The sequence below is a fragment of the Phaenicophaeus curvirostris genome, chromosome 10 (assembly GCF_032191515.1).
Source record: "Phaenicophaeus curvirostris isolate KB17595 chromosome 10, BPBGC_Pcur_1.0, whole genome shotgun sequence".
Classification (NCBI taxonomy): domain Eukaryota; kingdom Metazoa; phylum Chordata; class Aves; order Cuculiformes; family Cuculidae; genus Phaenicophaeus; species Phaenicophaeus curvirostris.
Genome location: NC_091401.1, coordinates 18,669,611 through 18,686,686, shown reverse-complemented (window position 1 = coordinate 18,686,686; position 17,076 = coordinate 18,669,611). Strand labels below are relative to the sequence as shown.

Sequence of the window (17,076 nt, the reverse complement as noted above, 5' to 3'; positions counted from 1 at the left end):
AATGTCCTTCTATTCTTGCATTAAGAAATAAGCAAGGAAGCTATGTTCTTTGAGTGAGCTGTAGAGTCTGGCATTTTTCTATTTTTTTTAAACAGAGAAAGAACTGAAAATGAATAAGGAAAGCATTTATACATTAGTTATAAACAACGCTTTAAGCCTTCCTAAGAGAATGAGAAAAATGTGTGGAACTTCCCTGCTTCTATCTTCCTTCTGAAATATAGCATTCCAACGTAATACCAAACATTTTAGCACACAATGAAAACTAAATTAAAAAGAGTTTTGAAATCCTTTAAAGAAAAGGTAATGGAGTTTTCAGTGTTATATTAATGAAGTGCAAAGATGTATCTGATGACTTTAGTATTGTGGTATCTAGTACCGGTATGGACTCTTGGGAGTGGAGGCATTGATGTCCCTAGCCCACTGTCTGATTCCTACAGTGTCCCATACTTATTACTTAGAAGGGAGGAACAAAGGGGGAGTATAATTCTGAGGGAAAATGGGCCACTGTAAGCTGCTTTAAGATAATGCAGTTATGGTGATGCTTTTCAAAGACTGACAGCTTCAGAGTTCACCAGTTTAGTAGTTTCATTTTGCATCAGAATACATAAAATGTTCCATTTTAAAATATCCAGTATTTTGAATTAAAAAGATTTTTAACGCTGAAGAATTTTTTTAGAAAATGTTTTTGATGATCACTAATTTTAATGTTTAAAAAAAATCATGAAAAATATGGCCAGCTATTTTTAAATTGTTGACTGGGGAACAGGGAAGAATATGCAATGATAGCTGCATGTGCATAATCAAGTTAATTCTCGTGGAGGTTTGAGAGGCCATTAGAAGAATATGATTGATGCCATTTCTTAGATTATATGAGACATATCTATTCAACAAAATTTAATTTTGTCCTGTAAAGTTTCCATTGCTTTTCTCATTCATTTTTCATTATCCTAGCACATATTTTCTACTTGCCTTTATTCTGTTACAGTGTTTGGTCTTTTTCAGATCATTCCATTTTAAAGAACCTGAGATCACAAAACTCCACTAACATGTTACTGCCAGTCAATACTTTAGTTTCATATACGAGTATAAACTACCCGAATATATAAAAAAACAACCCCCAAAAAAGCGTGTGTGTGGAGTTTATTTCAAAACAAAAAAAATCCCTTCTGTTTTTTCCTTCAGAGCAAAGATACAATGAAGGTCATTTATGGCTGTGCAAGTATAAGCTGTAACTGGAAGTAGCATGGTACAGGAGATTTAGGATCACATTGTTTTATGCCTGTGAAGGCTCCTTTGAACTGAGTAGGGAATTTTACAGAGAATTGTGACATTCATCAATAAGGAGTTACTCTAATTCAGAGAAAGCAAATATCAAATAATCGCTGTCATTTGTAATAAATTTCAAAACCTTAGATAATGAAAAGGGACACTTTCCATTTAAATTAGTTTTAAGTAATAATTCAGGTTGTTATGATATTCTTATTTTCTGATTAATTTTAAAGCTATATTTGGAAATAATCTTCATTATATTTTGTGGAATTGTTGTTCTTCAATATTAACTTTGAAAAACAGTCACAAGTAGAGTGTCTCAAAAATGAATGTAGGAATTTGTAGGAATATATGTAGGAATGTGCTTGTCACTGGCTTATAACTTAAAGCATGACCTTAAATATAATATTCTGAAATTATGCCGCTGCTCTGCCCTTCCTTAACAAGAAGGGTAGTTTTTGCCTGTTTTTCCTTTTTGTTTAAAATTTTATTTTCTTCTGATCCTCCTGATTCAAATTGCCCTTGAATTTCAAGGGGTTTACCCTAAACATTAGGCTCTCTCATTCCAACAAAATTATTTGTTTGGCAAGTTCATCTCAGGTAGCACATGCTTAGTTGTGTAAGTTATCTCAATGAGGATGCAAAGCTGCTCACAAGAAGTGGTTCAGGAATCACTTAAAGCCAAGGACTCCCTTCGGAGTTTTAAAGGAGTACTCACTGCTCTTATGCACAAAATACAATCTAGGTCTTGTGAGTGTTTGTAATAGACTTCTGAAGCTGAATACAGCAGTTAGAGTAGACAGCATGAACATAATAAAACATTACAAATATACAAGCAAGTTATTAAGTAAATTAAATACCAGTGTTTGTATCTCTGAGGAGTGCTGTAAAGAATCTATAGCTTATTTCTCTCTATTCTGTAATCCAAGAAATGAACCAATACATGTTACAAGGCTTTCCATAGAGTCAGAATTTTAGGATTTTCAGAGCATAGCTCTTTCTCCAGTCTGTCCTATAAATAGGTTTATTAAAGATCATGAGAACACCCATGTCTTCATTCTAGACACCTGGCATTTGAGCAGTCAGCTCAACACACCAGATGGCTGTGCTGTCATTCAGAGGGACCTCAATAACCTGAAGCAGTGGACTGCCAGAATCTCATGAGGTTCAACGAAGGGAAATGCAGCATCCTGCACTAGCAAGGAATAAGCCCATTCACCACTACCCGTTGGGAGGCGACTGGCTAGAATGCAGCTAGGCAGAAATGGAACTACGGATCCTGATGTACAGTGATATGAACACGTAGCCAGCCATGCACCCTGGCAGCGAAGGTAGACAGTGACATCCTGGGCTTCATTAGGGAGAGTGCTGCCAGGAGGTCAACAGAGGCAATTCTGACCCTCCACTCAGCACTGGTGAAATGGCAGCTGGAGTGCTGGATCCAGTTCTGGGCTCCCCTTACAGGGGAGATATGGAATGCAATAAAAATGATTAAGGGATCAGAGCATCTGACGTTTGAGAAGAAGCTGAGAGACTCAAGAATATTTATTCTTGAGCAGAGAAGGCATGACAGTTTCTTATCAATGTCTCTAAATATTTGATGGGAGATGGTAGAAGATGCAGCTGGATTCTTTTCTAGTGGTGTTCAGGTAATTGAGGAGAAATCTGCAATACAGGAAATTCCCCTGAAGCATAAGGAAACCTATTTTATGGTGAGGGTGGTCAAGCACTGGAAGAGGTTGCCCAGAGGGGTTTTGACATGGGTTGGAGATGATCAAAACCCACTGGAAAACATTCTGGGCAACCTACTTTACTTCACTCTGCTTTGAGCTGACAGTTTGTCCTTCAACAGTCTCCAAAGGTCCCTTCCAAGCTCAGCTGTCCTGTAGTTCTGACATTGTCCTGACTTCTCTGTTTGTTTAGGGGCCACAAACAGCCTTTATATAATATCTGGACAATGCCCTTTGTTTATGTTTCAGTCTTCTCTGGTGATTTTATATGAGACTATTATCTTTTCCAATAAGGACTTTTTTAATAAGTTCTGCAGATGATGGCATGTTTGCAGTTTGGAGTTCCAAAATGGGAATTTGTTAATTTCTCTGAGGAGAAGCTTGACAGATGGCAATCAAAAGAGAGAGGGGATTGTCTTTTTTCTTTTTTTGCAAGTAACCTACAGTTACAAACCAATAATTTTGCTGATAAGAAAACAGTAGTGGCAAGGTGGAGCTACAGACCTATGCAGGATGAGAAGAGAAAGCACTCTATGCCATCCTGATTCGCATTCATTTACCTAGTATAGAGACAAAAAGGAAGAAAAAAAAAACAAAACAAAAACAAAAAAAACAACAAATTGTGTACCTTAATACCAGAATGCAACACACAGAGAATTGTTACTTTAAATCAGAGTATTCATAAGAATAAAAATAGATAACCCTCATACACTACTCCAGAAATGTTCAGAATATCAACTGAGCAGTAGTCATTTTTGAGGTCTTAGTCAACAGAGCCTATGCAAGTCAGCATTTTTTAGATATGGATGGAAAGTAAAGACCTCCTATTGGTTTGCTTCAGTCCTTGCAGAAGGAACTAGAAATATATGCAGAAGGCTGATTCAATGTGTGCTCTGTGATTGAGTATTTAAAATAGTCCTTGGGCTGTCAAGGCTGACAATTCTTATTGCTTTGATCCCGATTACATAGTTGTGTGTATGCAGATATCTGTCCATTAGTATATGAACTGTGAATAACATCTCATTTCCAATTGGTTACTACTCAACTATTGGATGATTATGATATATTTATTAGTTCTTTATAAAACTGATCCTAACACTGTAACTTTTATTTTTCTTTGTGAGGATTGTATAATTAGGATCTGATTTTTAAAAGTTAAGGTTACATTGTACTCCCCTTGCAAATCAAAACACAAGCTGTTTTGTTGTTTTTTTGGGTTTTTTAAACAATGTGAACCCTTGAGAAAATGGGAACTATGAAGCTGGGGCTTTTTAATAAGCTGTAAGTAGCTTTTGTATTTATGTGCATATTTAAGTGTCATTCTGTCACTTTGTGTCCTAGAGGACAGGACTATCCACTGTAATTGTGATTTGAGGATGCAAGGCTTTTGGAGGTGTGGGAGGAATTCCTGCTACCCAGTCTACCTCCTTGTCCCAGCATACTTCCTACTGTATTGATTTATCTGTTAAGAGCAATGCTACAACAGAAGTTGGGAACTGTTCTAGCTCTAAAGAACTTCCTGAAGGTTTCTTGATCTGGTTCATAGTGTGGTCAGTGAAACGATTGTGCTGGAACAATTAATGGCACTGCAGTGTGGGGAGAGGCATAAGTAACAAGCTGTGGGAAAAGGCAAGGACTTCAAACCCTTGGATGACTCCATATGTCATCAAACTGAAGTAAAAAATGTGACTTCCCATGAATTCAAGCAAATACAAAAGAGTAAATCAGGGATATATATTATTGTAAGAAAAGCGTAGTGTACTTACAGATAACATATGCAATTTTATTTCATGTTTTCCACCAAATCTATACACACAGCACGTGATTCTGAGTCATTGCCATGTTCACTACACACTATAAACAAAATAATTGCTATCCTAAACCTGTCACTTTCACTGTTTTCTTAGAGATTTTCTATTTCCATTCCATTCCATGTAGAGTGTTATTGGGCTTTTATTATTTTTAATAACAGTAAATCACATTATTGTGACTAAACAGGACTCCATGCTTGTTCATAACCAGAACAATGATGGCATATGTAACCTGATGTATATTCTGGCTGCTGTAAACATATTTCAGCTAAAGCAAGACAGTTATTATGCTGTTTGAGTCTTGATCATCACTGAAGGGAAAGAAATTTGTATCAGTGTCTCATTTCCGTGTTTGTTGCTTGTTTTGTCTATAGTGGCCATCAGCAATGTAGAAAACAAAGATTTGTCTCCTGAGGGAACAAGCTATAAGACCACCCCATTAACTCTTAAATGTACCAGAAGTTGCTTGTTTCATGAAGTACTTATCAAGAACATAATTCGTACAGGAGTTGCTTCGTGCTTTATCTGTAGCTGTGACATAATGGTCCTGCGATTATGTAGACACCATACTTGGTGGCTACCTGGATCCTTTCTGCAGGAGAGAGATAAATCTTTGATTCTGCTGGGGCAAACATCAGGTAAACTGACTGATACCAGTTATCCCCTGTTCTCATCCTTGCATCTCCTTCAAAAAGCATGGGAGAGTTAGTAACCAGCCAATTACTATAACTAGCCATAAACTAGAGTAAAGGTGCTTGCCCACTAATGCTACAAGAGCTTCTGCATTATTATCATTGCTGTTTTATTCACGGTGGGCTGTCACCAGTTAGGAACAGGAAACCAATATCAGAAATGACAGTCTGACTGGAATGTGACTGTGCACATTGTAAATGGCAGTTAGAAAGTCTGGGTATTATAACTTTCTTTTTTAAAAGAAAAATCATTTCTTTACCTTTAAGATAAAAAACATTACGGAAGCAAATTTAAAGTGCTTATGTTCAAGGCTTAATTATATGAACTACATTATGTACTCATTATATAATTTGATGTTTTCAAAATTCTTGCTTTCAAAGGGGAATGATCCAGCTTTGCAGTGGCAGAATGTGGAATCCAGTGATGTCTTCTGTGTCCATTTCAACCTAGCAGGCCAACTGCATTCATAGCACAACCACAGTCAAAGCAGTAAACTTAAGCTAAGATTGTACTTGACACAGGATATGTAGGCAGAGGGGACAAACCCAAGTAGCTCTCAGACACAGACCAAAGCCTATTTTTTTCAATGAAACTGATAACAATTTCCATAATGTGTTTGGCACTTGAATTCAAAATGATCTGTAATATTTCAGTTTTAAAAGCCACCTCTGTCAAGCTTAGTACGGCAGTTTGGTGTTATGTTTCCTCACACACACGCACATACATAAACAATTCCCTCCAGATTCCAGTTCAAGAACATTGTATAGTTAATAGTCTGGGAAATATTTTTTCTGGGAGCAACAAAAAGGTACATTTGAAATATAGACTTGCAGATACAGGATTCATTAAGTAGTTTTATTCCAAGAGAATGATTTAAAAAAGTCCAAGTGTATGTCTGATACTTAATATTTTGAATTATGCAGCACTTCTGAGAGTCAGAACAATCACTTCAAGCAGTTTTTCTGAATTCCATTAAGTTAATATTTCTACATATTTTAGGAAAATACAAAATATCAGTAATATCAGTTGACAGCAACTTTTTTGTAGAATTATTTTTATCATGTGTTTGAATCACTAATTTAGTACGAAGATTTAACATTTAAGAAAGAATTGTAGCATTTATTTTTTCAGTCCTTAATGATACTTAGTATTCAGTTTAAGGCTCTGATAACATCATTGCAGAATTTTCTGGTCAATTTTTAATGTGGCTAATGTTTCTGAGTTTTTGGTGGTTTAGCATTGATTATTTCCCCCATGCACCCTTACGGTGCAAAGTATCTCTGTTCTTAAATTTGAAGAACGTAGAAGATGCTAAGCGGATGTTTCAGTATTAAGAATACCTCGAATAAAATAAAATAGCAAAGGTTTGAAGATGCAGGTTTGAATTCAGCATGCACACAAAATCCAAATTTTACGGAAACTGAAATTTATGATTATTCATTTTTTTAAGTAAGCTTTGATAATATTTAATAGTAAGACCAGTTGTTCTCTGGGTAGCCAGCCACCTGAGCTGGAAAACAGGGTAAGGGAGCACAATGGAGCCTCCATAATTGAAGAGAAAATGTTCAGTGACCTACTACACCAATTAGATACACTCAAGTCTCTGGGGCCGGGTGGGATCCGCCTGTGAATACTGAAGCCACTTTCCATCATTTATCAGCAGTCCTGGCTAAACAGGGAGGTTCCAGTTGACTGGAGGTTAGCAAACGTGGCACCTATCTACAAGAAGTGCTTGAAGGAGGATCTGGAGAACTACAGGCTTATCAGTCTGCTGTGGGTACTAGGGAAGGTTATGGAGCAGATCCTCTTGAGTGCTGTCATGCAGCACATACAAGATAACTGAAGGATCAAACCCATTCAGCATGGATTTATGAAAGGCAGGTCCTGCTTAACTAACCTGATCTCCTTCTGTGACAAGATGACCCACTTAATGGATGAGGGAAAGGCTGTGGATGTTGTCTACCTAGGCGTTAGTAAAGCGTCTGACACCATTTCACACAGCATTCTCCTAGAGAAGCTGCCAGCTCATGGCTTAGACAGGTGTGCTCTTCACTGGCTAAAAAAAACTGGCTGAGTGCCTAAGCCCAGGAAGTTGTGGTGAATGGAGTTAGATCCAGTTGCTGGCCAGTCGCAAGTGGCGATCCCCAGGTTTCAGTGTTGGGGCTGGTTTTGTTTAATATCTTTATCAATGATCTGGATGAGGAGATCAAGTGCACCCTCAGTAGGTTTACAGATGACACCAAGTTGTGCTGGAGTGTTGATCTGCTTGAGGGAAGGAAGTGTCTGTGGAGGGATCTGGACAGGCTGGATTGATGAACTGAGGTCAACTGTATGAGGTTCTTACAAGGCCAAGTACCAGGTCCTGCATTTGGATCACAACAACCCTGTGCAATGCTACAGGCTAGAGGATGAATGGCTGGAAAGCTGCCTGGCAGAGGGGAGGTTGGTTATTAGGAAAAACATCTTCACTAAAAGAGTTATCAAGCATTGGAACAGCCTGCCCAGGGAAGAGGTTGAGTCACCATTCCTTTTTGCGTCAGTGTGTCAAAGCAGTTTTGCTTTTGTGGAATAAATGTGTTGCTTTTTATTCTATTTATCTTAAAAAGAAACAGACTGACGGTATTTTTAAAGTACTTTAAGTAGACATTAAGACAAGAGTGATTTGCATTAAGACACGGGGGAGTGACTTCTTTTTTTTCTTTCATATTGGATAAGCACATTTCCTTGAGAGGGAGGAAAAAAGATGACAGCAGGTTCTAGAGGTATATTTTCTTCTTTATCAGCTATGGAATTTCCAGTTTTATTTTTAAGGACAATGGAAATTTGTTTAAAGAAACACACTTGAGAATATATATCCAAATTTGCATCCACTCCACTGATAAAATGTGATGTAAACAGAATGCAGTGAATATACTTTATATAGAAAAGCAATACCTCTATATTGTAACATTGGTTTGGGGGTTTTTTTACTATAACAATGCATTTACGGTCTTGTTAACTCCTGGGAGTTTATCACAGATAGTATGTGATATCTTTGTTTTTCATCTAAACTCTCCATTAATGCTTGTAGAATTTTATAAAGTGTTTTTAAAGAAGTCTCTTTATTCTTCAGCAATATGAAAAAAAAATTGAATTTTTTTTCAGATGTTTTGAGTACTCTCAGTAACTTATTTTCCTTCTAAGTTATCCTCAATGCCTTAAATTTCTGTATTTTTTGTAAATGTGTGTAAACCATTCTCAAACACTATAGGGTGATCAGCACCATTTTCTTTGCTTTAGAGAAATGGAGAAACAGCTCTCCATTTGACTTTATATGCAGAAAAAAGCCTCAAAGCTGTATCTGACTTTTTAAGTCCAACCATCAGACATACGTGGGGCTTTCCAGAATTTCCTGTTCATAATTGCTTGGAGAACAGCACCAGTTTTTCAGAATCAATATTCTCACTGTATCCATTTACAGCAAGAAGTGACAGGATCAGTTTGTTGTTTTTCCCATGTTCAAAGAGAGAATTTAGGAAGGAAAAAGGTTTGTCAATGACTTTGTGAGGTGTGGCAAATGGGTATATTTTATATCAGGGCTTGAATAGGATCTGTATTCTAAGAATCTGCTTGAATAAAATCCTGCAATTTCATATGAGTATGGCCATACTTGTATTAATAGTGCCATTGAAAATTATATAGAAATTCAGTAAGATTTGTCTTTGGAAAAGGTGTTACTTTGTGGAACTATTTCCCAGAAGAGAAATGTGCAACAACAGCAGCAAGAAAAAAAACCCACTGAACTTGATCTATATCGCACCGATGTAACAATGCAAGTCTTGTCTAGCAGTATTAATTGAAAGTGTGAAGACTTAATTGAAGGCTACTTCGTGAGTAGGACGAGTCATGTTTTTCTTAAAAATACTGCTCATGAATAGTATGGTAAGCAGTTTTAGCTGAAAATGTAACAAAATAGCTGCTGCATAGCAGGCATAAAGGTAAAGATGTGGAATTAGTTCCTAGAGCCACCAGTCAGTTGATGGAGCCTCCCTGTGTTAGGCACCAAACAATCCTGTTCAGTCCGGGTATGTGGTTAGATGCAAGTCAGAAAAAACAGAGATGAACTGATTTTGCAGGGAAATAGAGAACATCATTTAAATAGCTTGTTTAGAGCCAGTGGAAGCCTAGTGCTGTTGAATGTATCCACGAAGGTTAGGTGGAAGCTGTATACAAGTTCAAAATACAAATATCAAAGTCTATTATGTGTCAGTTTACACAACTTTGGTTTTGTCATGGTTAATACATGATCAAGTGTTGACAAAGGAGAGTGCAGAAATGGGAATGCATAAGTGGAATAATGCCTGTTTCACAGAAATGCGTTGAGCTAGCTGTTCGCTTCAGGCAATTGAATGACAGAACCTTCTTATTTGACCAAACTCTCTTCATTCCATCTTTTATGCTCTCATTTATTCTCAATGTGCGCTATGAGTCCTGCTTGGAGTGTCTATTCTCAGCATAAAACTTCGTCAAATTCCTATTAAACTTAAGGTGAAAAAGTAATGAGCCATTCACGATATTTCAGAACTAATACTGCTTTCTTATTAATGCAGAAGAAAGTCAAAGCTGTTGCTACATACAGTTGTGGTTCAGTGTTTAGCCAGACTCCGCTTTTTTTCCACATTTTGGGAGGGACATAATTAAAAAGGGGTTTCAGGTCACAGAAGGAATGCTTTTAATGAATTTTATCAGTAAACCTTTTAGGCAGTTTTATTTATTAATTTTTGTTTTATCAGATCCCGGCAGAGGGTGACTTTTAATAAACAGATAACAATGAAATACAATATTCTATCCAATCTTTCTCTGAATCCGGAATTTAAATACAAATAAACAGAAAACTGATTCTTATAGCACAAACTTTTTAAAGAAAGAGAAATAAAAGTGTGATTGCATAAGACTGGAGAAGCCGTATGTAAAGCGACATTCTTTTCATTAAAGAAGTATAGCATTATGACTTAATCTCTAATTTTTCATGTGCTCTGATTTTTCAGCCTTGACAAAAGTCATTGCAAGGATAGTAAGAGTGTACTTTCACTCAGAGTTGAGTGGTATATGGCACACAAGAATTATTGTTAAATTCTCCAAGTATACATTTTTCAGAAATCTCAGAATATGTTACCAATACCAGTAAATTAAGTGATAGAACACTCAAAATGGTAGGTTGCAAGTGTGTATCCCAGACTGAGCAGAATGGAGATTGCTCAAGGTTTGTTCTTGCACTGAAAAAGAAAGCACAAAACACAGTCACTGCAAAATTAGAAATGTAGTCCTCGCTTTCTGTGCAGAAACGTTCTAATGATTTCATCTTTTTGTGCTCCTAAAATTAACTTAATTGATGGGCATATTTTTGTTCTTGCATTCCACTGTGTTATCTAGTCTTTCTTGGATTAATAGCAGTTTTTAGACCTGGCACAGTTAGATTGTTAGACTTGTGTTGAGGAAAGAATTCTGTTTCTTGGAAGATTTTCATGCTATAAAACTAAATTTCATTACAAGTAGAATCTCAACTGTAAATTATTCTCAAAGTGCTTATTGTACTCACAGATTCTGAATGCGCTGTGTGCTCCGGGGAGTTTAGCATCCAGCAAGGAAAGATTAAGCCAGAATCTGCCAAAGTTCTTTTGATACGGTGGTTTCTTTATGAAGTTGTACTGCACTGTTTTGCAGTTGGTACACCACCAAGCCCATGTGTATTTAAAAACTGAATGAGTCAGCTTTAATTAGTAGCCCTGGAAATCTCCAGGTTTTTCAGTGTGTGCTAGTCATGAATCTTTCACTTCTGAATCATGATCATGAAGCAGATAGCTTTCCTCAGGTTCCTAAACAAGGTACTGTCAAGGGAACTAATAAAAGGCTGGCAGAGGGAAAGGTACTCTTTTATTTATTTTTTTCTTAGCATAATTTTTTAGTATTAATTCAAATACTGCAGTTTTGTAAATAGTTCAGTAATTTCAATTACTAGAGAATCGTATAAAAATCAGGCTGGGAAAGGATGTCAAGAGATCATCTAATCTAGCAGCTTCCCTACGGGAGCAGATCAACCATATCTACGTCATTGCTGACAGATGTTTGTTTAATCTTTTCTTTAAAGAGATTTTAGTTGTAGAGGTTTTACCACCTGCCTATTAGAAAGTTTTTCTTACAGATAATTTAAATCTCCCTTTCTATATTTGAAATATTTTTCTAGGTTTTTTTATCCCGTATTTCAATTCCATTGCATATTGTGAAATGATTCATTTTTAAACATGAGAGGTTTTCTCTTGTAAGCTGTTCTCAAAACTGTGTCTGTCGCGGTTTATTCAGGTATGAAGCTCAAGTTGTGGTAAATGGAGAAGGGAGAGATGCTTTTCATCTACAATGTTTTGAGCTTCATTGCTGCTGTAATACTGTCTGCAGATCGACAGATGACAGACAGAAAATCATGTCTCAGTTACACTTCTCTGGACATTTTAAGTATGATTTTTATTTTTTTTTATTCTAGAAATGGACTCTCAAAGCTTGAGTGAACTGATTTCACCATCAATTTACTGAAATAACAACTTAGAGGGATTTTCAATGCTGCCCAACTTTGATAAGACAAAACTTTTTCTAAATTATCATGTTTCACAACAGTTTCACCTTTCCACTTTAATAATTTGTCTGATTCTTTCAAAATGAACACTGATAACATTTAGATTGTATATTAGAGCTGAATGCCACCGCTTTTTTTCCCATAATTATATGTTACAGCCTTGGCAATTTTTGCATTATGATTAAAAACATAATGTAAGAAGTCTCAGGAGCTTCTAGCACAAATCTTTTTTTAAAAAAAAAGAAGGATGTATGTGATTTTTTTTTAATATTCTTGTTCATTAACAGCACTCATTTTACAGACATTTATTAGAACATGTGCTGCTGATTTTTAATAGCTTCGTCCCTTCATGATTGTAGTCACGTGGAATGCGTAGGGTGCCTTCCAGCTGTTAAGAACTCCAGGTCAACAGAAAATGTGTTTCATAGAGGCCTCAGGAAGAGGCCTTGTATTCTGGATCTCCAGTTGGAAGTTTGAAAATTGTTCACTATGGGCAGGTATATTGGAAGGCTTTTAGGTTTTTGTTGATTGTTCTAGAGTTTTGTCATTTTCTGCCCTGTGCTATGAACTGCCTTTCCTTTTTCATTGTGGGCTTCTCATCTGCAGGAATGTTCTTGCTTTCCATGGGAAGAGATGATGTCTTTATTAGGCTAGATGAAACAGTTGAGAAAAACAGATGAGCTTTTAGTCCTGAAGTACTTCAGAGCATTTTCAAGTGCAGAGTTTGCTTTTATTTTCCAGTTCTGTCAACTGGACTTCCAAAATATCTCATTACAAACCTTTCTATGCTTAAATGTGAGTTTCTGTCATGTGTACAGAAACTCACATTTTTTCAGTTAAAGGGTGGGTTTAGAATATGCATGACTCTGGTGATATTGTGAGGTTTGTGCTTAAGATCTTAATTCTGTAAATGAAATATTCTGATGGTTTCTGATCTCTACCTTCCTCTGCTTAACGTGTCTGTTTCGAACGCTCTTAATCCAGATCTCCTTCAGGTGAGACCCACTTTAAGTCAATGAATTGATCAGATTTTATTCTTTAGAAGAGAAAAGTGTATATTAAATCTCAGGATTTTTGGTGTATGCAAGGAAGCACATTCTATTAAGTTGCCAGTATATCATCAGCGTGCATCCTGTGTGGTGTGTTTATTGTCAAAGTTCTCACAAAAACTTGTTTCTGTGATACCTCACCCTTTAAACAGTTTTAGTGCTAAGTAGCACAACTTCTGTAGAATTTAAACATTTTGGCATCCCTAGCAAAACAAACAGCCTTATGAGTAGTAGCAGACAGATACTTATGCGTAATATCAGGCTATTTAAATGTCTCCTCTTCCCTGTAAGACTGTGTTCAGTTCTCACTTGAATTTGAAAGTTACTGTTGATCAGTAATTCTCTGTTTCACTGATTCCTTTAACCACACATGAGTAAAATTTGTAGTATTGAAGTCACACATGATCTAATATCTGCTTGGACTTATTGACAGTTTTGACAGTTTCTTTTTTGTGGAATTTTTCCTCAAGTACTATAATATGCACATGTAATTTTGTGGCACATGTTCTTGAAGGGTTTTGGTTTTTTTTCCACTAAGGTAAGTACAAAAAAATGACTGCTTATCTTAATAAATTGGTTTAATCTATGTTGTAAATATTTGTTTATTTTGTTCTGTTGATGCAGAAGAGGACTCTTCTAATTTTCATTTACTAAATTACTGTTCTCTTTCTTTCATATAAGATGGAAGCTACAGACAAAATCGACTGAACCTCACAACACTGTTAGTACAACCAATTTCTGCAGCGCTTGCCAAAAAACTCATTTCCTTACCTGAGGACGCAGTCCAAAAAGATAGGTGTATACGCCTCCAAATGCCACCTACAGGTAATGATTTTTAAATAATCTTTTCTTCTAACCGTGAAACATCCTTCAAAGGCTCCAAATCCATTTTCTATAACTCTGTGTAACTAAGAGGTTTAACTCATTACGAGTATGCTTTGCTGAGCTACTTTGTAGAAGAGACTACAAACAATCTAAAAAATGTGCTCCTAAAATCTGATAGATCGAAGATTTGGATTAAAAAAGTGTGTTAGTATAAGATGTTAAGCTCTTACTCTTAGTATTGACTTAAAAACCCCTCTACCCTAGGTACCATCTCTAGGGAGATTTTGCTAGGTCTGGTTTGTTAGACCTTGTTGTACTACTAAGAAAGTGATTTTAACATTAAGGCACCGTTAGTGGTATTAAAGTTATTCTGTGTGTTTTCTCTGCCTTTAGCATAATAATACTATAATTCTAAAAGGTGATAAGTCTGTGTTCTTCAATTTGTATCTGCTATTGGATAAACAATGTATTGTTGTCTGAACCTTCAGGCACCTTTTCCTCCAATTTTTGCCAGGAAAACAGTCATACTGATAAGAACAAAATACCTTGAGTAAAGATAGATGTAAAGAAATAATGTATTCAGAGTATCTCTTCAGAGATAATGCCATTAGCAAAGTCAAACAGATTATTGCTTGAACAAGCTTATTGCTGTTGTGTGGGAAAAAATGTGAGAAAACATTCTTCTAGCACAGATACTGCACAGTGTTTCAGTGAAGGAAGGAACACCTTTCAGATAACATTTCAGATGAGAGGCATGTTAAAACAGTAATTCTGTGTTGGTTTTTGGTTTGCACTAGTCTATCTTTTGCCATAAAAATGTATAAATAATAGTATATTTCATTACAGTACCTGTTTAAATGAATTAATTTGAAGCATTGGTCTTACAACGGTAAGGTAAATTAAGATAGCCACTGTATCCTGTGCTAAACAGACTGATGAGAACAGTAAAAGTAAATTTTAAGGGCAACCATTGTACTATCACATATGTGTTGTTTATCTTGTTTATTGCTTTTGGGAAGTTATTGTGGAATAGGAGGAATACAATACAACAAGTCATAAAAAAGATTGATTAATTTTATGACTTTTGTTAGGATTTTTAGTTTCACATACTAAAAAGCAAGACAGAAAGACCTCATGCTTCATGGCGTAAGCTGTTGTGGTTATACATGGCTATTGCTATTCGTGTGTGGCTGACTAGATATTTTAAAGATGAGCCGATCTTCCCCACAACCAGTAGAAAAAGACTATATAAATGGGAAAAGGTCATTTTTGAAGGAACAAGTGCTTAGCCATTCCAGTCAGGATATGTGCAGCTTGCTATTATTGTAGGAATTTTCAACAGCTGAAGTGCCTAAAGGAAAACATGTATTTGGTCTGGCAACTGCACTGTGTCTATTTCTCAGAAAGCTTTGTGTGGAGGCTACAGGACAGAATCACCTAAAGGGTAGCTTATTCTGCCTTTTCTGTGACAGATGTGGCGCATCTTTTATTTCTCTTTGAAGGCAAGAATTTCATGTGGTGGAAAATTTCTGGAAAGAATATTCCAAGGTAGCCATCCAGTAAGAGCCAATCCATGTCCTATATACTCCGGATGAACACCACAGTTTGTGTTTGATTTCATGTAAATCTTCTGGACCACAGTAATCCATGTGGGATCTGTTAAAAAAAACCTCTTAATTTATTGAAAAGCTAAGGTCTATAACAAGAAGCCTTGCATAATTCTGTAATGTGTTATTATATATTTTACCTTGAAATATTATTGAAACTTTAGATACACCAGAGGGTATAGTGTGGTTAAGTGTTTGGTGTCAGCCTAAATGGAAGAGATAAGAGACTGTTCTAGTGATAAGAAATCTTAGATATCTATTCATTAATAATAGCTAAAGAGAAAATGCTGAACAGAGTAATGCATATGAGAATAGCGAAGGTTGAATTAGCTGTCTTCCTGTTGATTTGAAGAAGCTTGAGAGAGATTTCGCTTCTGACTTAGAACTCATCACTTATGTGTCAAAAGAGGTGAATAAGCAATTCAGATGATTGGTTGGCTTAAAATCTGTTAGAATAAAATGATCGTCATTCTCTCATCAGTATGTTTCAAAAAGCTGAACGGCAAATTCATCAGTAATGATTAAACATTTATATATAGTTTTCTCACATTGCCTCTTTTTTCCCTTAGCCTTGCAGTTTTCAAGAGACATAATGTGACAGAGAGAGTGGGAGGATATGGAGGGTAACATCCGAGATATATCAAATGCTTGGAACCTGCAAAGCAAATAGTGGGAATTGAAGTTAGTTATTAGTTTTGTGTTAGTTGAAGTGAGTAATTAGATTTGCTTTCTGTTTAGTGTGGTGTATCGTTGTTAATCCTCATTAATCTGAACTTATGTGCTCCTGTGAACTTCTTCAAAAAATTGAGCAATTAGAAGGAATTTAAGAGTGAAGGTTTACAGAGAAGCTCTATACTTCTGAAGCTTTCTTGTTTTTACAGAAAATTACTATGATATTTGCTGGAACATTGTGAAGATTGCCATAAAACTATAGCATTCCTATATACATAAATTAAGAAAGCTTTTGCTGTGTTTCAATAAACTTACTTTGGGTTTAGTTATATTTTCTGCCAGTTGGTAGATTTCAGTTTGGTGCAGATCATCCGTTCTCAATAAATCTCTTGAGCATTTAAATTAATTCTATCTAGTGGAATTTAATTTACGAAGTGTTTTTCATAACTAATGGTCTTAAATGGAAAGCCTGGTAGCCTAGAAGTCTGGTAGTTATAAACACTAGAGATATATGTGTATTTTTTCTCTATGGCTTTAAGTGTGAAGCTTTATACTCATATGATTCGTGTCTGAAAAGATAAAAGATGAAAAAGATTTAGGATTTCGCTAGTGATCAGTCTCTAGCTGTCTGTTGCAGGAAGGGAGACCTGAGGATTTCACTGATCAATTGCATGATCAATGTCAAGCATTCATTTTCATATGGTATGTAAGGAAAGAGTGACATATTATTTGGAGTATGAATGGAACCCTAAGTATTTTGAGTTACCAGACTGTAAATGGGGAGAATGGGGGATGTTATCATAAACATTCTCG

The 17,076-nt window shown here is 36.1% G+C and overlaps 1 protein-coding gene across 4 annotated transcripts in view; it reads left to right on the top strand.

Annotated features, from left to right (window-relative positions):
- NAALADL2 (N-acetylated alpha-linked acidic dipeptidase like 2) overlaps window positions 1-17,076 on the top strand; it is a 416,888-nt gene that overhangs the window by 287,921 nt on the left and 111,891 nt on the right. For all 4 annotated transcript variants that reach the window (XM_069864505.1, XM_069864506.1, XM_069864504.1 and 1 more), the window contains exon 6: window positions 13,841-13,984. In XM_069864505.1, the coding sequence (XP_069720606.1) occupies window positions 13,841-13,984 (144 nt within the window). The remainder of the gene's footprint in view (window positions 1-13,840; window positions 13,985-17,076) is intronic.